Source organism: Dinoponera quadriceps, unplaced genomic scaffold (genome assembly GCF_001313825.1).
Source record: "Dinoponera quadriceps isolate SergipeBrazil2010 unplaced genomic scaffold, ASM131382v1 scaffold6118, whole genome shotgun sequence".
In the NCBI taxonomy this organism is placed as follows: Eukaryota; Metazoa; Arthropoda; class Insecta; order Hymenoptera; family Formicidae; genus Dinoponera; species Dinoponera quadriceps.
The window spans coordinates 576,204-596,669 of record NW_014562572.1 but is presented as its reverse complement, the minus strand read 5'-3'; the positions used below and the strand labels follow the sequence as shown (position 1 = coordinate 596,669).

At 44.4% G+C, this 20,466-nt stretch overlaps 1 protein-coding gene across 1 annotated transcript; it reads left to right on the top strand.

Annotated features, from left to right (window-relative positions):
* The first annotated feature begins 514 nt into the window (after positions 1-514).
* LOC106751132 (tripartite motif-containing protein 2-like) lies at positions 515-15,674 on the top strand. The gene is given in 17 exon segments (XM_014631933.1): positions 515-1,144; positions 1,146-1,255; positions 1,358-1,359; positions 2,634-2,793; positions 2,859-3,108; positions 3,308-3,445; positions 3,839-3,975; positions 11,463-11,625; positions 12,117-12,290; positions 12,382-12,585; positions 12,683-12,931; positions 13,058-13,244; positions 13,973-14,409; positions 14,675-14,857; positions 14,946-15,053; positions 15,176-15,314; positions 15,427-15,674. Coding segments are annotated over 17 exon segments (2,964 nt in total). The 5' UTR covers positions 515-1,060; the 3' UTR covers positions 15,666-15,674.
* Positions 15,675-20,466: the final 4,792 nt, after the last annotated feature.

Here is a 20,466-nt window from a genome sequence, read left to right as displayed (position 1 = left end):
GTGTCGAATTGAAGAAATCAGTTCGTCGGTTCCGACTCTCTCCGATATCGTTCTCTCGCGAGATACATCTGTAACTCGAGAAACGGAGGACCGAGAAACGATGGACCCGGCTTTTTCACTTCCGAGAGAGAGAGAGATACACACACACACACACACGCACACACATATGTATGTATGTATGTATGTATGTATGTATATGCGTCGAGTATGTATTTCAGCGAGACACACGCTAGGAACAAATACTCGGTTATTCCCGCCGGAGCCACTGGCGCGGAGCTCCATTGAGAGAGATAGAGAGTAAATGAGTAATTATATATAGTATATAAACGTGTATAATATTATGTAATTATCTGAGAAATGTACTAGACAATCATAAAGTTTTAATGCCGCTTCAGTATGGTACACGGTGATTGTCATATACAGGTAACACACACACGCGCGCGCGCGCGATAGTTAAATATATATATATATATATATATATATATATATATATATATATATCTCGAAATATATACACTCACACATGCCAGAAACGCCGATCCATTACTGAGCGTGCGACACCGGACGTTCAACGATAAAAAAAAGCCGCGGTTTTACTTTTTGCAGATACTTAAGGAACACACACACACTTGTTGCATGCGGCTATACGAGATCCGCAGGTGATAAACCGAAACAATGTAGCTTTTGTATTTACGAGATGGGGTATTCATTAAGATTGCTTACATTCTTTAAGAGAGAAGGGGAGGGGGGAAAGCGAAAGCGAAAGTAAAGGAAAAAACGATAGAGAGAGAGAGAGAGAGAGAGAGAGAACGATATACGCAATAGAGATTACTTATACTACCGAGCTTTTCTATTTTTATTTATTTACAAACATAGGCGAGAAACGGTATTGTGTCTTGATTTTAAACCTCTGGTTGTGAATACATGCATATTTTCTACGGACTTGTTCGCGCGGGGGAAATGCGCGTTGCGAAATGATACGAGCCCGCTCGACGACGACGTCGTCGATGTTGCACTTGAACGCGGTAGCACCTTCGCGCTTGGAACAGCAACACACCGAATGGCCAAATGTTGCGGTGTCGCCACGCTAGACAACGCTTCCGACTATGTAGGCGCGACGTTGAAAGCGACTCCGGTTTGACTTTGACTCGTTTGAAAGTGACAACGCGACGCAACGCGGCTCGCATTGCCTCCGATTCGTCTCAATAAAGAAACTTCGAGTTGAACACGCCGCTGCGTCTCTGTTCAACCTGCCGTACGACCTTCCCTCGAATTTCCCCGCCGTAGCTAATAACAAATTCATACAGCCGCACTACACCGGATCGCCGCATGCTGGAGGCAGTTATGCGCGAAGCAGTTGTTTAAGTAAAAAAATATAAGAGCATTTAGAGCAATTAGATATCTATAATAATTGTATCGTTACGTTATTTTGCACAATATACATTTGTTATTTCGTCTTCAAAGTACTTGTGTTAAACGATTATATTTGGATATTTTGTGTGTAGCAGCTTTTGATGTGCACTAATCCAGTGTAGTGCAGACGGTCGAATTCGCTGCATGAAATCGTGCGATGATTTTTCTTTTTTTTTCAGATATTACGCTTTTAAAGTAGTTGATACTAAATTGATTTCAACTTTCCCTACAACTTTCCCAATATTCTCGCTTCATTGATGCGTTTCGTCCGAATTGTGATGTCCATTCTTTCACGTTATGCATCTGACCGCTTTGAGTATTCGCGAGTTGACCCAAACGACTTTTGGAAACGAAATTTGATTTTTGTGCGTGCTGAAAGATCACTTCTTGCCACTCTTTCTGCCAAAAAGTAGTCACTATTTTTACTTCAATTTTTTGTTCCGGTGGCTGGATGGCAGCGCTGAATAGCCGGCGATCAATCACTCGCCAAAGGACATTGACTCCTTTTATTTTCCAAGGTAGAAACACTGGACTTCACACTTTAATGGTACGCTTCTTTTTTTCCTTTTTACGACTTTGATAGCAAGCATCCGGTCATATATTTCCGCAGGTACCGACATATCACCCTCCGCGTATCGCGGCGTACGTGAGATACATCGGAGACACAGTGTATTTTCTTTTCATGGGCAGTATCTGACCTAAATTTAAATACCCGACATTTACCTAATTGTCCTCGTGAAGCACATTTTGCGGGTATATAAAGGCTAACGCTGTGTATGGTGTGGGCGAGATATCGTTGGATCGGCATCAAACTTTCAAACTTGGGGCGAAGCGGAAGCGAGAGGTTCCGTTTTCTAATTCCGTTATTTTGCTAAAAATGTTATCGGTAGTCTGTATTTTGGGCGTAATTGCAATACGGGGATTCTCAGGTAAACATATTAATTTTGTTAATATTTAATAATTTTTTTATCATTATTTTGTTGTGTATATTATATTTAAAATGAACTTTGATGAAATTTTATTTTGGAGCTCACTGAGTTGCGAAAGTATTAAATTGTCAATATTTATAGGAAACATCGGTTTCCTGCTTATAATTATTGCTAAGTTAAAGATCAACTTTTCGTACTCCGCGATAAAAACAATTTTACGTATTCTTAGTGAGCGATAAGTCGTTGTAGACACGAACTTTCGATACTAAACATGCTTCTATGATCGTACAGCCGAGTCGCCCGATCAAAATCCGAAAATCGTGGGCGGCCTTACCGCCAATGAAGGACAATTCCCTTATCAAGCGTCCCTTCGTTTTCGCGATCGACATTTCTGCGGCGGCTCCGTTATAAACAATCGTTGGATCCTCACAGCTTCCCATTGTCTGACAAGGTACGTTTCTCCGAAATCTCCGGATCTGTCGGCAGACAAATACTTTTATAATCTGCATTTAATAGTTTTAACGACACGGCCATTACCGTCGTGCTGGGCACAATCACCTTGGACAAAGATGGTGACGTGTACACCTCGGTGAAGAGAGTGATACATCCCGGTTACAGTCCCACCCTCATCTGGAACGACATCGGACTAATCCAGGTTAACAAGGACATTGTCTACGGCGACAATGTACAACCGATTGCTCTGCCTAGCCATAACTTCGAAAAGTCTAATTATTCGGCGACGCTGTCCGGATGGGGCACGACCGATGTAAGTACTCACAATTAATTAATCCAGAGCTAATCAATCATTCTGTGCCGACATATGAAGTGCAAAAGGTTTATCGCATCCCGTAAAACTGATGTATTCACTGCGTCGCTCCCTTTCAAATACGCTTCCTTTTCTACCCGAAGAGAATTTTTCCTAGAGAAAAGGAAAAATTACGATCATTTAATGCGGATTGTTACAGTATCCGGGTGAAGCACCGAACAAACTGCAGCACATTAATCTGACGGTGATCGACCAAAAGGAATGCTTGCGCTCCAGCTTTCGCATCACCAACAACAATATCTGCACACTCAACCAAAAGGGCGAAGGAGCCTGTCACGTGAGTATGCTTTAACTTGATCGAGTACTCGAAAAGTTTTTCCCTGCACTGTGTGAAGTTTCATTTGTAGATAAAGTTTTTCATTTGGAAGTGAAGTATTGTATAACGTCGGAGAAGAGGAAGAGATAGATAATTAATATTTCGATTAATAAGAGATAGATAAAATTTATTACTGAAATCATTGTATTAAGAGATCTTTCAATAGTGCATAGTTAAGCTAAGAGAATAAGGAGCCTTTAAGTATTGAAAAATGTTGAAAGGAAGAAGTAGATAATTTCGATTAGGAATAGATAGATTATTTATTATTAGATTCACATCATGAGTTCAGAATATAAAAATATTTGCAATGTCGCGGTAATATTGATGCGTTATCCGGATTATGTGTACACGTAGGGTGACTCCGGTGGTCCTCTGGTGGCTGATGACGAGCAGATCGGAGTAGTGTCCTGGGGAATACCGTGCGCCAAAGGACGCCCGGACGTGTTCACGCGGACCTTCTCCTACATAAATTGGATCAACAAGCATATAAACCAATAGGCAAGCTATTGACAAAAGATCGCAGAATCTTTGAGCTGACAGTGAACGTATCTCATGCCGGGAACTATACTTTTATCGTGCATAGATAAACCAAAGCAACTACAATTTCCCTCGCGTTGCCATAAATCGCTTTACGGCGGTATTAGACGAAACTGGCATAGTAAAAAAATGTTATGTTGAATTTAACACATTTCACACGTCCCAAATGGTCCGCACAAATTTTCGTTTTAATTTAATATAAGGTGAATATGTTGAAAAGTGATACAAATATATAAAAATTGATACAAAATTAACACTCATAATGTGCTAATCGACAATGAAATGTAAAATGTGTTATTTTAACACTTATACATGTTAAATATCGACTTAACACAAAATACTGAGATAACATTAACGAAAGCATATTTTTGCAATAAATATTCATTGCTTCTAGCACATATGACTTTCTCTTCTATTCAAATGATGTCGTTTTAGGTATTCCTATATATAGGTATCTAGCATAAGATATAATTGCTCTTTTAATTAACTCTCGCAATTATGAGCGGAACACCGCGAATGTGCCAAGAAAGACATAAGGACGAATTTAAATACAGCACATGTTCTATCGCGGTAAACGGCAGCCGGTAACGCGATCTACTGGATATTTTACAATTGCGCTTAATTGGCATTAGCATAATTTCAACAATGCCTGCCGTTAGGTTGCACCGTAGCGAACTGAAAAATGGAGGTGAATGAAGATGCAACGCTTCGTGTATCCTGTTACCTATACGTATCACAATCATCGTTTTAGGTCGACAGTGCTGCATCTGACAAATTAGTATAATTGCTAATTACGTGGAGAGGAGGTCTGAGAAAGACTGAAATATTTGGGGAAGAAAAAAAATTACTGGTCAGGATCGAGTAATAACTATTTATTCAGTTAAAAGTCCAAATTCATATCACACTGATATAAATTGTTGTAACTTATAAAAAAAAAGGTTAATGAGTTAAAGTTAATGTATTTTAAATTGACTGATTTAAGTTAAAAGTTAAACTCATTTAAATCAAGTTAAATAAAAAATTTACCCCAACACTGCTATTGCATAGCGCGGCCGCGACGGGGACAAGCCATGCGCCGTGATCTCGGCGGCTAACGATCGGCGAAAGAAGTAACAGGCGCGAAATCTTGGCCGAAGATTTCGGTCAAGCTCCCAATGACCTACTTCGAGTGGCGCATGCTCGCGTTCGAGTGCGATTCAACGCGCTTCAAGGGTATGAACGTCGCAGCGTCGTAAGCTGCCGCCGGGCGGCAGGTGGTGGATTTCGCGCGCGAAGATAACGCGCCGAGAGGCAGATAAGAGAAACGTGGCGCGATGGACGTGCGGTATCGGCGATTGCACGATGTGAGAGGAGCACGCGATCGCCAGTAGAGAGGATCGATGCGCGGCCGGACTCACGACGTCTTCGAGGATTTAGGCCGAGGATATGCGGATCGTCGATGGCCATCGTCGAGGCCGCTCTACTCCCGGAGTTACCCGATGATCCGTTTGAGAAGCAACGTCCATGCCCGTCCTTGAGATGCAAAAGAGACCCGTGGAATCTCCCCTCGAGCGTTGAAGAAGATCTAGGCAGGTACCTTTGCGTGAACAGCAATCTGAAATCTCCATTGCTGTTCGACTCGCGACCGATCAAGGGTGACTTTCACCAAATTCCAATGAAGTTAATCGACGAATAATAAGAAGTATTGCCAACATCAATTTCCAGCTCTGTAACTCCGTTTTTAACACAAGACTGTTTTTTTTATCGGCAAATTTATACGCTAATGACCCGCTCATATACATGAATCATAAAAAATCGCGTATTTCTACAAAAAACTCGAATCGAAAAGTCTTTCACAGATTTTGGATATTTTCAATGTTAGCCGAGATATTACAAATTCCCGAGCAGTACAAATTGCTTGGCTAATCGTCGTCCAACATTTGGCAAACGGTTAGCTCCGAAAAGAGCCAATGCGCTGAGTGCACGTATACATACAACACAGGACGTTTGCAACACTTTTTCCGCAAACTTCGGAAAATATCCCGCGTTTAATAAGAGAATTCATCTCTTAATCATTCTCAGAAAATACCTTGAACACGAGATGCGTCGCAAAACTTATCGAAAAAAACGAAAAAAATTACAACCGGTAACTATGTGACTGACCGTACGTGATTCCTCTGCGCGTTGTGCATTCCCACCGCCTATTCTTCCGTGCGGCCGCGTCTTCTGCTGGTATCGTTGCTCCCAGTCGACGTCGCGGCGGCAGCGCGCGCCGCGTGACCCAAATTGCGCGACGCGCGCGTGCGCGCGGCTCGCGCTCCCGAGGGTGTGTTTTCATCCCCGCTTCGCTGCGCGACGGGCTTTAACACACACACGTCTCTCCCTCTCTTTCTCTCCTCTCTCTCCGCGTCGTTGCCGTTGCGTCGTCGTCGTCGTCATCGCCGTCGTTGTCAGCCGGATCGTCGTGGTCGCCGCCTTGCAGTGTGAACGACGACAGCTGGTGCCGTGACACCTGCTGCAGCCCTCGAGATCGATATCCTCGTCTCCTTGCACCGTCCTGAGACGGACAGAGAGCCGAGAGAATCCACGGGGAGATCGCGCGATCATGTCTTGGACGGAACGACGGCTCCTGTTGTGAGTCCCCTCGGAGCCGGCTGGATCGTGTGTGATGTGCAGCGTCGTAAACGCGGGAACGACGTCGTCCTCAGAATCCTCCAGTGAGTATCCTCCGCGTCCATCTCCTGCGTGAGAGTCCTCCCGGCGGAAATTCGAATTTCGTGTCGCGTTCCCCGATTCTGTGCTTTGTATCGCAACCCCGACCGAAGAAAGACCGGTCGTGCTGAAAGACGATCCGCTCTCTTTGTGCGTCCGTTTTCCCGTCTCGTCGACGCGCTGTGTGGAATTTCTGCGTATGTGTGTGTATGTGCGTGATTGGTGTTCAGACGTGTGACAGATCCGCGCGTGAAGCTGCGGATGCGAGGATCTCGTCGAGGAATTTGCGAGAAAATATTCCCCTTGTGCGCCGAACGAGCGAACGCTGCGGCGACGAGGAAGCCGTAAAGTCGAAGAGCGTAGGGGTTCGATCCACCCTTGGGGCTCGGTCTGTCTTTCTTTCTCTCTCTCTCTCTCTCTGTCTCTCCCCTCTCTTTCGTTCGGTCGGAAACACGGAGACGCGAATAGTGAGAAGACACGCTGCGATATTGTCGCACGCGTGCTTCAAGAATACGCCGCCTGATCAATCGGAGAGTTACATTGTGCGTTGTTAAATTCACTTGTTTGCAGATAAAGTGCGAGAATGCGTCAGGTGTTTCGCTCGTGGGAACGTACTCGCATTGTTTACTTCGGCACAGACTCCGGCCAGAGGGGTTAATGCACCGACGACGTGTCACCGCGGACGAGATAATCTCTCTTTCTCTCTTTCTCTCTCTTTCTCATAGAGCTTCGGTAGCGTGCATTGATATACTGAAAAAAGTGCTGCAATTCAAGTAATATTTACTTGATTCAAATAAAATGGTCACTCCGATACACTTTGACAAATATTTACTAAAAGTAGGAATAATTGTATAAATTTTCTTCGTATCAGTAAACATTCACTTGTATGCGTTGAAACAATTCCGACGAGTATTAAAATCGCAGTACTGAGAATATCAGAATTTATTTCTAGCTGGAAAACATTTACCGAACAATGAAAAATTGAAATTTAAAATCAGGTTTCTTCAATGGTAAAGAAATATTACACAATTCCAGTGAATATTCCTAGATGCGAAACCATTTTACACTTTCATTCAGTAATTCGTTTGCGAATTAAGATATTACCGCGTTCAAGTATTTCCTTTAATCTGTTAAATTTCGCTGAAATTGATAAAAATATAACTCGACTCGAGAGGATGAAAAACGCGTAATTACATTTATTTGATTCCAGCATTGCTTTTTTTTCCGTGGTTCCTCCTCGGGAACGACGGCGCTTCCACTCGTCGGTTTCTGTGTTTACGTTGCACTCCCGGCTGTTTACGTCCCCCTCTCGCACGTGAGAGCGTGCGCGTATGTGTGTACATGTGTATTCGCGTCGCACCGACGGCGCAGTATCGACCTCAGGTGGAAGCTTCGGGAGATCTTTGTTACATGCGAGATAACAAAAGCGCGCGATTGGACACGAAGTCTGAGAAAGTTTCCACGCGTAAAATCGCGCGCCGTTTCATTAGCGGCCTGACGCGTGCCGATATGAAACGATAATGTGGCGCAATTAAGATAGCCGAGGTTTCTCGTGCAATGATTTATGCGGAGGCGTCCCGAGAAAATGTGTGCGAAAACATGCTCGCGTGATCGATCGACAATGTATCCGTCCAATTAATGCGACGATTGATTTAAGACGCGGGCAAAAAAGCGGAATATTCGAAAAATATCTTATGCCGTAGGGGTGTGCGCAAAAGTTCTATTCTTTCGAACTTGCGTATGAAAATAAAGTGAAAGTTTCCGGAAAAAAAAAAAACTAAGACTATTGCACACACACCCTCAGTATAATCATATGCACACAGACGTTTCACGCAGTGAGGGCGTTCTTATTTGGCGTTTTTTTTACGATCCTTTGGTACATGTACCAAGGTTGCCATTGGTAGGGGTAGAGCTTACTCTGGTGCATGTACCGCGACTATCAGGGCTCAGACGCGGAATATATAAAGATATAAATGAACGGAATAAGGAACAAAGGAATTAAATAGACGCAGAAAAAAGAGTGCTAGAGAGAACAAGAGTGCACAAACTACCAAACACGCGAAACATTCTGGCACAGTTTGGCACACTTTGGTTGCTGTACCTGAGTCATGCCAAAAATTGCCTAATACAGTATCGTGCGCGTGTATGTTAATCGCGCGAATGATAAAATAAGACTGACCCCTCTTCTGGCGAGACAAGTTCTGACGTAAATCGTATTTTGTTCAGGTAGCCTCTGCAGATACCGGAAATTCGAGGGATCGAATTATCAACGGGCTGCATTATCAACGCCATTCGCGGACGCAGCGGAGCAAACGGAGCGAATGAGTGGAAATATGACCGTGTGAAATCATTCTTGGCTGACGACAATTCGGACTGTGCTTTTAGAAGTAACCGGGGATCTGCTATTTCAAAGGAAGCTTCATGAGCTGCTGCCCTTTTATGTAAGTACCAACTGTACACTTTACATTTACTTTCATGCCTCTCATTCGCAACATTACGGTAAACTTTACTTTTCTTTCTTTACGTTTTATAAAGTAAAAAATTGGGCGTTAAAACCGGTCCACTTCAATTTCGTGTCACTTTAACATGAGGAAGGTGTTAAAAAGTACACAAATGTAATAATAAATTAACACGAAATTACAATGGATTTTTTCTAACACAAAACTTTCTTCTGTGTGGGGGAAGCTTTTTTCCCAGAGCGCTAAATAAATAAATAACGCTACCTTTTTCTCTTTCTCTCTCTCGCGTCTGTTTGACGAACGACTCCACATTAATTAATAATCTGGCCTAACGTTGTGAACTCGGGGAGACTGCGCACGACTCTATGTGTGTGTGTGCACACACACGCTGATTACAAGTTGAGCGCAACACGCTGGTCGCTGCACCTTTTGGGACGACTGCGCAGTAGAGAATTCGCCGGTCTACACGGCCGTACGTGTACGCGTGTGTTTCTTTATGCCGTTGCTTTTGCATTCACCGTGCGTGGCCTGCTTCTTTCTCTCTCACTCTCTCTCTTCTCTTTCTCGATCTCCCCCTTCCCCCTTCCTCCCTCACGTTCGGACCGCCGCGATTCAGTCTCTCGCGCAGCTGGCGCCGCGGCATCGCGACCGATTCCCAGGAGCGTACGACGCGATAAATCACGAGAGTTCGCATCCGTGGAGAGCGTAATTAAGTCCAAATTAAATCGCAATTAAAACGGGGATTGTATCGGGATCACGGTGCATCACGAAACTCCCCGTTGCCGCGGAATGCGAGTCCGTGACGGGCGAGTCGAAACCGAGACACAACCGTGGATCTCCGCGTGCTCGAAGAGAGACGGCCGCGAGGGAATGGGGTTTCGGGGAGAATTCCGCTCGGTCGTGACACCCACGCGCGCTACGTCACTGTCGTCGGCGCCGGCAGCCGCGGGCGGCGAACGTGCGCGCAGCCACGCGCAGCGGCTCAGCTGGTACGAACGCGACGAGTCGCGAGAGTCGCGCTCCGCAGCTGATGCGGCCCGCCGCGTCGTGCTGTGTATGTGTGTTCCGTTCCGAAAGATGCGCCGCTTCGAGACTCGACGTCGTCGGGCCCGTGAGCCGCGTTGTTGACGCGCGTCATCCCCGTCGTCCTCGTCGTCTTCGGTAGCGCGCGAGAGGCCTCGTTGCCGGGGAGATCGGGGCCTATCTCGACAAGGGGGAACCGCCGCTAAATTAATCGGTGATGCAGCCCGCGGAATTGGTGGACGCGTGGCCCAATAGACCCGCTCTCTCTCTCGCGCGTGTCCGAACAATGGACCGTGAGGAGGAGCGACGGTAGAACAAAGGGCGGCCGGACTCTCGCGGATCCTCCGGCGGACGGACCGACCGACCGACGGCTGCCAGTGCCTTACCCGTCCATCCCGGCTGCATTTATTTATACGCTCTCGCACGGGGAGACGCGCGGCCGTTAGCGCAGGAGGGACGACGTCGCGCTCTTGGCGCGACCTGAGAGCGACGACTGCTCTCCCCGTCCGACGAGGTCGCCGAGTCAGCGGGGTTGTCTATCGCAATTCGCTCGCGACGTTGCGTCTTCCTCCGTGACTTGACGACAGCGCGGGGGTGACGCTCCAGACAGGGGGATAGAGAAAGAGAGAGGGGGAGAGCGACGCGAGATGCACTTTGTGGTGTTGGGTTCTTCGGGATTTCCGCGGAGCATCCCCGTAAAGCGTAGAACGGTCTGAGTGTGTGTGTATGTGCGTGTGTGGTCGCACGGATGATAAAACGTGCGTTAAATAGATAGAGCGGCGGCCAGGATACAACCATTATGGAGGCTCTGCGTCTGGCTATACAGTGAGTGTCTCTTTTACGGCGGATAAGAGTGTGCGTTGCTTTTGTTATGCACAGCGCGTTTAATCGCGCACGTGCGCGTGCGAAATAATTTATACGGCGTATTATTGTTTTAAGTAAGTTTTCTTCGCAGCGAAAAATTGAGAAGTGTCTCCTCCCCCTCTCCCTTGGATATGTATTTAAAATATTATTATAATATTATATACTCTTGAAATTTATAAATTTATGTGTGTAATAAGGTATACGAATGTAAGTCTAATATATAAGTATTCCTAAGGCAAATAATATGTATGAGAAATTATAATAGTAAATGTTTATCTTTAATTTTGCTTTCATATTATTTCTATTTTTATGTGTTTTGTTGCATCTGTTCGGATATTATTTTTCAATATTCTCCTGTCTGTGGATGATTTTGGTCTTTACTGATTAGTTTTCTTCTCTTCCAGGACGCGGCTCGGGGAGAGGATGGTCAGCATGAGTTCAATGCTCGTGGAGACAGTCAGCATAAATTATGAAGATTTCAATGAGAGTTTCTTAACATGCGGCACTTGTCTCTGCGTTTACGATGGCAGTGAGCACACACCTAAATTGTTACCATGTTCACATACGGTATGGTTCACATGTGTGAAATAACACACTATATGTATATCATTTTGATAAATCACACGTGTACTTTGTGTACATTATATTAATACCGAAAAAATCCGTGCAACCTGACTGAGCGGATTCAGCATAGTTTCCTTCACTTTGCCAGTTATCACTTGTCATGATACCCACCGTTCTTATGATACTGATTATGCTTTGCAGCAAAGACTTATATTTTCACTTATCTTTTGTTTATAATTTCTATAACAATTTCATTACATACTCAGAGTTACTCGATTTAACAAGGCTCAATGTATGAGCTACCTAGAACTCTTATGTGATGTCTTCTTTTTTAGGTGAATAAATACTTGTTATTTTTCATTGTCTGTTTATTCACATGTCTGTTTATTGACGAAATTATACCTTTTTGTATACTAAAGGTGTACTTTGTTAATAAGATGTGATTGTTATTATTATTATTATTATTAATGTACACGTCTGTTAATTCGTTGCAGGTATGCCTGCATTGTCTGACAAGAATTGCCGCGTCGCAGACGCGGGAAACGGGGGCGTTCAGATGCCCCATTTGTAGAGAATTAATAACAATCCCCCGTGGAGGGGTGTCCGCGCTGCCGCCGAGTTTTCTCGTGAACCAACTTCTGGACCTCATGTCCCGGCAGAGACGAGAGGTACAGTTAAGCGAAGCGTCGTCCAATATCAGATCAACCCTCGTTGAAATAACATTCCTAATATTCGCCACTTCCGCTCGTCATTTTGCAGGTCATCCCAAAGTGTTCAGTTCATATTAATCAGGAATTGTTATTTTGCGAAACTTGCGACACGGTGTTTTGTACAGTGTGTACAGGCGGGACCCACGCGGGAACATCACCGGGATGCACGGAACACACCATCATCCCGTTCAGCATCGCGATCAAACGGATGTCCGAGATATTGCTGTACAAAGCCAACGAGTGTATATCCAAGGTGAAAATTAGTTCCTCTTTTTAACCGGACGGTCTGGCCAGGATCGTAGCGCGAGACCTCGCTCTCTCGTTAGTGAGTTAAGAGTTGCGCCATTTAGTTAACACAGGCACAAGATTCCGTGAGCACGGAACTGCAGCGTTTGGAGGCCTCCACGGAGAGATGTTTGAACGCGGTGGACACGGAGTTCGCGGAGATCATCGCCAAGATAGAGAGACGCCGGTCCGAGCTGCAGGCTGCTGTGAGCGCCGCCGCGCGCGACAAGAAGCACGTGCTCGAGGAACAGCACTCTCTCATCGAGGCGGAGAAGAGCAAGGTGGAGAGGGAATGCGAAGGACTGCAATATCAGGTAGAGGGTAATAATAAAGCAGAGGGAGCCGTGGACGTGCGAAGAAACGCTTCCTGTTTCTTTCATTGTATCTCAGTTCTTACTTTCCTGAAAACGACTTCTACAATGGGACATCCGATCTTTAAGGTCGAGGTCCGGAACATTACTCAACGTATAAACAGCCTGTCGGATCAGCTCGATGCGGCGACTGCCCTCAGCGAACCCAAGGAGAACGCCTTCATCACGTTCGAATTCAATCACAACGACGCTCTCGCGCAGTTGGAGCAAGCACTGAACAACTTAGGACGAGTACGTTCTAGTACAACATTGCCAGGTACCCTGAGGATTGATTGTACAGTAAAATATACTCGCTTTAGATCGCGGCCGCACACCCGTTCATTGTTTGAAACGATATCGCGCCGCGCGATCACGCAACGTGAAGCGATTAAGTCATTTGATCCGTCATTACGTGAAACGATAACATTAAGCATCAAGTCATCTGATCCGTCACTGTGTCGAGTTATGACATCAGTAATGGAAAGTTGCGCAATATAGACAGTCGATAAATATCACGGTCGGCTGCTACTTCCAATACGAGTGATGGAATGCGGAAACGCGTGCTTCGTTTCGATTCGCCTTCATGGGTGACGGAACTCAGTGTCTACGGTGACGGATCAGATATCGTGAGAACTTTCACGACGCAATGTATATTCGTCGTAACAGAAATGAGAACGGCCTGGAAGGGTCTACGTATGGAAGTTGTAGCGCAATCATGATTTATAAAGTATACAGTGTGTCATATTTGAATAAAAACTGAATATTTTGTTTGAAACGTTCGAAATATTTTTTTCGTACAAGGTGAAGGAAAGAAGATATTTAGTTGGGGACGTCAAAATGGCCTATCGTGTATGTAAAAATAAATTCCCTTATTATGCGCTACAACTTCCCTGCACTGGCTTTTATTGGCCATTTCTGTTAAAATGATTATCTAGAGAGCCTTTTCGTTAAATTAATTTTGCAACGTATACATTTCGTGCATGTCTTCTTCGTGTCTTACGGTAGGTCTGTGTCGGGCCAGGCTGAAAGATCTAGCGATAGTGAAGCTACAAGCGACCGTCCTAGTCGAGACGGTGGATTATCACGGTCATCCACGCAACGTCGGCGGCGATCTTATCGGTGCCGAGCTGACGCCCGCGGACAACATTCATGCGGAAAATCAAAGCTCTCCCATCGAGACGGAGGTGAAGGACCTGGAGAACGGAACTTATGAGATCTACTTCCGCCCGCCGACCGCGAGCCGATACGTCTTGAAGGTGTCGGTGTTTGAGCGTCCGATCAAGGACTATCCGTTGTTCTTTGACGCGACCGAGCACAATGAACCGATCAAGGTGTACGGGAGACGCGGTAACGGGAAGGACGAATTCCACCAGCCGGTCTCGGTCGCTGTGGATGACGAAGGGATGATCTTCATTCTGGATACTGGGAATTCTCGCATCAAAGTGCGTGAGCAAGAAACACGATAATTAGCGTATCCAATATATATCGTGCGATATTTCTCTTGAAGGACTAAAATAGTACCATCTTAAACCAAGATATCTATCTATCTTTATACAGTAATTTTTTTTCTAATTCTCTAAAATTCTCTTTACTTTTTCATCTAATAACTTTCTCCAATTCTCCAAAAATATGTATCTACTTTTTTGGTTTTTACACGGCGACGTAATTTTCTCGAATTGTCCAAATTTTGTGTTTCGATCGCTTCAGGTACTCAATTGTGACTTGGAGTTTCAAAGACACATCAACAACGAAGGCCTGGAGGGCCGCAGTTGCACGGGGATAGGTATTTCTCAGCAGGGTCTCGTGGTCGTTAACTGGCGGACGCGAACGATTACGGAGATGACTTCGTTAGGCGACACAATCCGATCCTTTTCGCACAACGCGTTTCAAGTTAGTAATTTGTGCCGCTCTTTGCCGCAGCAGTTAAGGAACTAATGGCAGAAGCAATTCTTAATTACGAGACACTGTCTTCTTCCAGGAACCGATAGACATTGCGGTGGACAAGAGTTACGGGCACATACTCGTCGCTGACAATGGTCAAAGCTGCGTGTTCGTGTTTGACTCAGACGGCAAGATACTATTTCAGGTTAATCGACATTTCTTTATTCATACACTGAGTGTCTCCGCGTCATTTCGATTTCTTTGAGACATGTGAATCGTCGTTTCAAATATAGCGACCTTCGTATAATAATTACGAAACTTCAACAGGTCGGTAAGAGAGGCACGTTCAAGCTGATCAGTTCCGTCACTGTCGGTCCGGACGGTGAGATTTTAGTTGCCGACAGTAGGATTCAGGTGTTTTCCGCGAAGGGAGATTTCTCCGAAGAAATATATTCCGAGGGGAAAGGTGAGTTACAGCGGAACAAGGCAGTCGCGTATTTAGTGTTTAAATGCTAAATCGAAATATCAGATGGACGTTATGAACGATCATGTGTCTGATTGACCGATGTGTACGACAGGAAAAGGCATTTACGGTGGGATAGCCACAGACACGGAGGGCAAGATACTCGGTACCCGCACCGACAAGGGTCGCAGCATAATACAAGTGTTGAAGCTAGGCGGGGGCAATATCTTAACCGAGATCGACTCTCACAGCTCGAAATTGCGACGTCCTGCGGGCATAGCTGTGCTACCGGACAATCATCTGGTGGTGGTGGACCTCGGCAATGATTGTATAAAGAAATACAGGTACTGGTAAGAGAATCAATAGGGATCGTTGCTCGTTTGAGCGTCAAAATTCGATCGCGAATGGAGAGAAAGTCCATCGCGAGCATTACCAAATGTGTCAATCTAATTTAGAATTATTTATTCGGGTTTCTTCTTCTGTGGAACTTCGTTAGTTACGTAACGTTGCGTAACTCTGTGACAAGTATGATGTCTATGTTTTTTTTTATAAATTTTTTATATATAGTTTGTAAATTGCGTGACGAAAAGAAGCGTGGCGAGATGTGGTGATAACGAAGGAGAGAAGAGTTGAGTTTCGGTTTACGCGACGTTGCTGCATTACCGTCGCATTACGATTTACGCCTCGCCTTTATCACCGAAATTTCCATTTTTATTTAACTATTTGTGTTCACCCCCACACTTTCTCTCTCGTTCCTCGCGTAGGTGTGCATTGCGAACGTGCGACGGATTAACCGTGCTATACAAAACAGATGCTCAGTACTTACTGTACGTATACTTTGATACTTTATGACCGTTTAAGTCATCGCGTGATTAACATTTAATCGTTTGAAGTGCGTGGAAAGGAAAAAAAATAGCTCCGTTGTCACTGACTAATAATAATATGTCGCGGGCGAGGATTCGGTCCCTCCTCCTGGTTTTGTCAAAGTTTATTATGTGCCTTTTGTTACTGAATTCGTTTATTTTCTATTGACACACACACACACACACACACACACACACACACACACACACACACACACACACACACACACACATCCGGAGTCCGATGTTTTCGACTCGCTAAAGCACGGGCTCCGAAGATAAGATTGAAATCCAAAGCCCGTTTGTATTCCATCGGGCAAACCTTCGCCCGATGGAATATGAACGGGCTAATTAAAAAAATAGAATTAAAAAGGCTGGCCTTGTCTTATCTCAGATAAAACCTTTTAATTAGCTCGATCCGATTGAATACAAGGAGGCATCGAATCACTATTCGCGGCTATATAATGTTGTTGCATAGAAATTACACACACACACACACACACACACACACACAACCGTTCCATGTTCATTTACATCATCGTCACGATGGAATATGAATTTTCTCGTAACGCAAATCGATCACACATGTAAATAGATCATCCGAAATCTTGATCTTGAGATTGTACGGACGTTTTATCAAATTTGAAACTTTCTGTACTTTTCAACAGTTCTCTCTCCACACTTGCTAGATTCGTTCTATATTGTCGTTTCTCGTATTCGATTCGACATCTGTCGATTTACTCGGCGTAATCCGAAAGGACTGGATTTTTCGTTCTCTTTTTTTTTTTTTTATTTCTCTCTTCTCCCGACTCCTACTTTATTTTTTATTTTAATTCTCTCTTTGATTCACGTGTCTTGAGGCATTTACTACGGGGTAAACTCGCAGGAGGTTTCTTGTTTTCCCAACGGACAAGAAATTTGGTTACTCGACTTCGGCACTACGTGATCTTTTTTAATTAATTAAGCAAGGCGTAAATTATACAGTTAGTGTAAGATAACTAGGCGGATAACTAGGAGGTATATTAAGAATTGTACATATATTTTTTCAGTATTATCATAAATCTTTATAAAATTGGCAACATGGTTTCTTTGTACAAGTATCTTCGAAATTGAAATCTGTAAAACATGATTCTCTCGATAATGGCAGCGAAATGCACTTCTCAGGAGGCCTATGACGCGGAATTACTCGTCGCGATCGAATCGCCCGCTGTCACGACGACGACGCGATATCCGAATTTTTGTAAATTTTATCGTGCACACGCGACTTCTCATTGTTGAGAGACATGTTTTATGACGATACCTTATTCGGAGCTTGAATTACCGAATAAATCACACGAACGGGACTGGCACGGAAATGTCAGCAAACAGGATTTACCGTATCGCGCAATCGTCACTTCCTTATACACCCCGCGGGTATTTAACGGCCGTTTTGAAGACCATGGTTGTAATCGTGAAAAGTGTTAGTGATATCATCATGATGCATATCTACTTATTCTTTGATACTTACCGCTCGACCGCGAAGGCGATAAACTTATACACGTGCATTACGGCTTGCGGTCCTCCGTTTCGTTCAACTTGAACGCGAGAAGTTCTTTCTCTCTCACGTGATATTCGTATACTCACGCGACCTTTGCACACGTAATCGCAACCGACTGTTTATATGCCATCTTATTTTTCTTATATAGACTGTGCAGTTTGCATTTCCCACACTCGGCGGGCAGGAGGGGGAAGGGGATAGTAACATGGGTCACAACTGGACGAATTTTGTATGTAGAATTAATGCGTGTAGTTTAATAATCCATTTTATCGTTATTGCAACTAGATCTGAATGGTTACAATAATTATGGTCGTCGAGTACTATAGTTTATATACCACGCGAAAAAAACGAATTAGCTCCCATAGCTAAAGACTAGCTAAATTTTTTTCCGTGTACAACTATAGTCATAAAAATTAGTTTCCATATCTAAAAAGTTAGTATAGTAATTGAATTTCAGTTGTGTTATATAAACAGCTAGTTTTTAGGTAATTCTTTCTTTCTCTATGCAGTCTGATTTAGTTGCAGTCATTATAAAATAGTTTATTAAACTATACACGTTAATTCTGCGAAATTCATGTAGTTGCTGCGACTACATTTTTTTTTCTGAGTACAGAATCACTCGTCAGTCGTTTCAGTATGACGAGAGAGAGAGAGAGAGAGAGAGAGAGAGAGACATCCACGTGCTGGTAAAAAAAGAGACGCGTTCAGAAAAATCATCTGTGGGATTCAAGTTGAGGCGCACAGATGGACAACAGTGAGTCGCGCAAGTCGTGTCGTCGCAGGAAACGCAATAGTCCCTTAGTAATAGTAACTCCGATAACTTTCATTTTCCGGGCTGTATCGCGGATCACAACATTCCTCATGAACTGCTTCGCAGAGTGATCTTACCGTAGGCTACGTTGCATATTGCTTGTATGTATGTGCGAAACACACAGACGAGTCACAGTACCACGAGACGCATTATCACGTTATAGTCCTTAGCGCGCGCGAAAAGCATGACAGTGCCTTTATTGAGAAGATACGGTTTATGTACTACGGTGATTGATTGTATAGCTTTCTTTGGCGTTCGGTTCGCGAGCCACGCGCGCTTTCGACGCTTTGGCCGCCCACGCCTATGTCGGTGACTCTCCCCGAAGATTCTCGACGGCAGAGGATCGTGCTTTTCTGGCTCGATTCGCGATAAGACGGGAAGACGAAGAAGTCGTCGTCGGGCGAATACCGTGACTCCGGGGGACGTAAATAAATACGAGTGTCGTCAGCGCGATGGCCAAAGTGGTCAAAGTGACGAGAAGCGAAGGCGCACGACGCGGGTCGCATAAGCTCGTGTCCTGAAATGTCCGTGACAGGAGTGCGGCTGTAAATCTGTAAGACGCGGCTGTAGAGCACCCTCGTTCCGGTGTAGCAGGTCGTGACGCAACATCGTAAGTGTAATGAATCAATTTTAATTCGCTTACGATCTTATTTTACGGCCTACTACGCCGGAACGGCCCTTACGACCGCGTCTTAAGGATCGTCTACAATAGCGTAAACGTAGATGTGGAAATAGTAGTAATAGTAGTAATAGCGAATGTTACATAACAGACTACGCGTACGTACGGAGTAAAGATATGTCGTAACTTAATTACGGCAAACGATCGCAGTTATCATCACACTCATTTCCATAACACAGCTCTCTGATTGACTGGCTCCTGCGTCTTAGGCTGCCGTAGTCGTGAAAGATGAAGTTCGACCATCTTTCACAACACACTTTACAACCGGCAGTAGTAGTTTACAACTGCGTCTTACGACTTATTTTACAACTACTTACGACTACGTTTACGTTATTGTAGAACGATCTTTACCGCCGTATACTTACGGATATTGTGAAAGAGGGTTTTATGATGCAAGCAGGTCCACGATTAACACGTTCGCTGTCCAGGTATATTTGGGAGATTCTCCCCACAGACTACTTGGTTTTTTTTCTTCTTATGGAAAACAGTTTTAGTTTTTGGTAATGTGGACATGGGAGAAAATGTTTGCTGTTTCTCATATATGTGTGACGCTGGTATCGAACGTGTTAACGTCGCAGAGCCCATTACTAGCGAGGGACCTGCACTCGAGAATTTTGGATTCCATTCGTTATGCAACGTGTCGTCCACAGAGTCACCAGTGGAAACGCTAAGTTTCCGGATCTACAACAGACGTAGTGTGAGTCTTCGGCCCTTTGCTCTGAGCGATAAAATGTAACGTGATTTCTGACAAAATTCAGTAAGCACAAACCAACACAGCAACGTTACAACAATGTTATAGTTTCCCACTCGACGTTGATGTAATGTTACCGCCGGATGTTTACAGGAAAGGTATTTTCCGCGCTGCCGAAAATCGTAATAACGTTCGGATCTTAGAAATTGCGAAGTCCGGTAGCGCTAGAAATTACGTTCGAACTTTGCGAAGACAGAAGGCTTATTACACTTATCATAGGTCCAGCCTAATTTCACGAATCGGTTGCAACGTGGACGCGGTTCCGTTTGAAGTCTGAGAGATTCTAGGAGCTAAGCTTCTCGATTCTCGGGTGAACCGAGCGAGTCGAGACACCGTGGGTAATCGTGTACGAAACTTCCTCGGCATTCGCGTTTTCTCTTTTCTCCCTTTGTGCAGGAAAATGATTCAGCCATCGATACCATCCAAATTCAGACTGATAATCCTTGTTTGTATTTTTTGATATTGTTTAATCTAGTCATACGTCATTTTATATTATTATTATTATTATTATTAT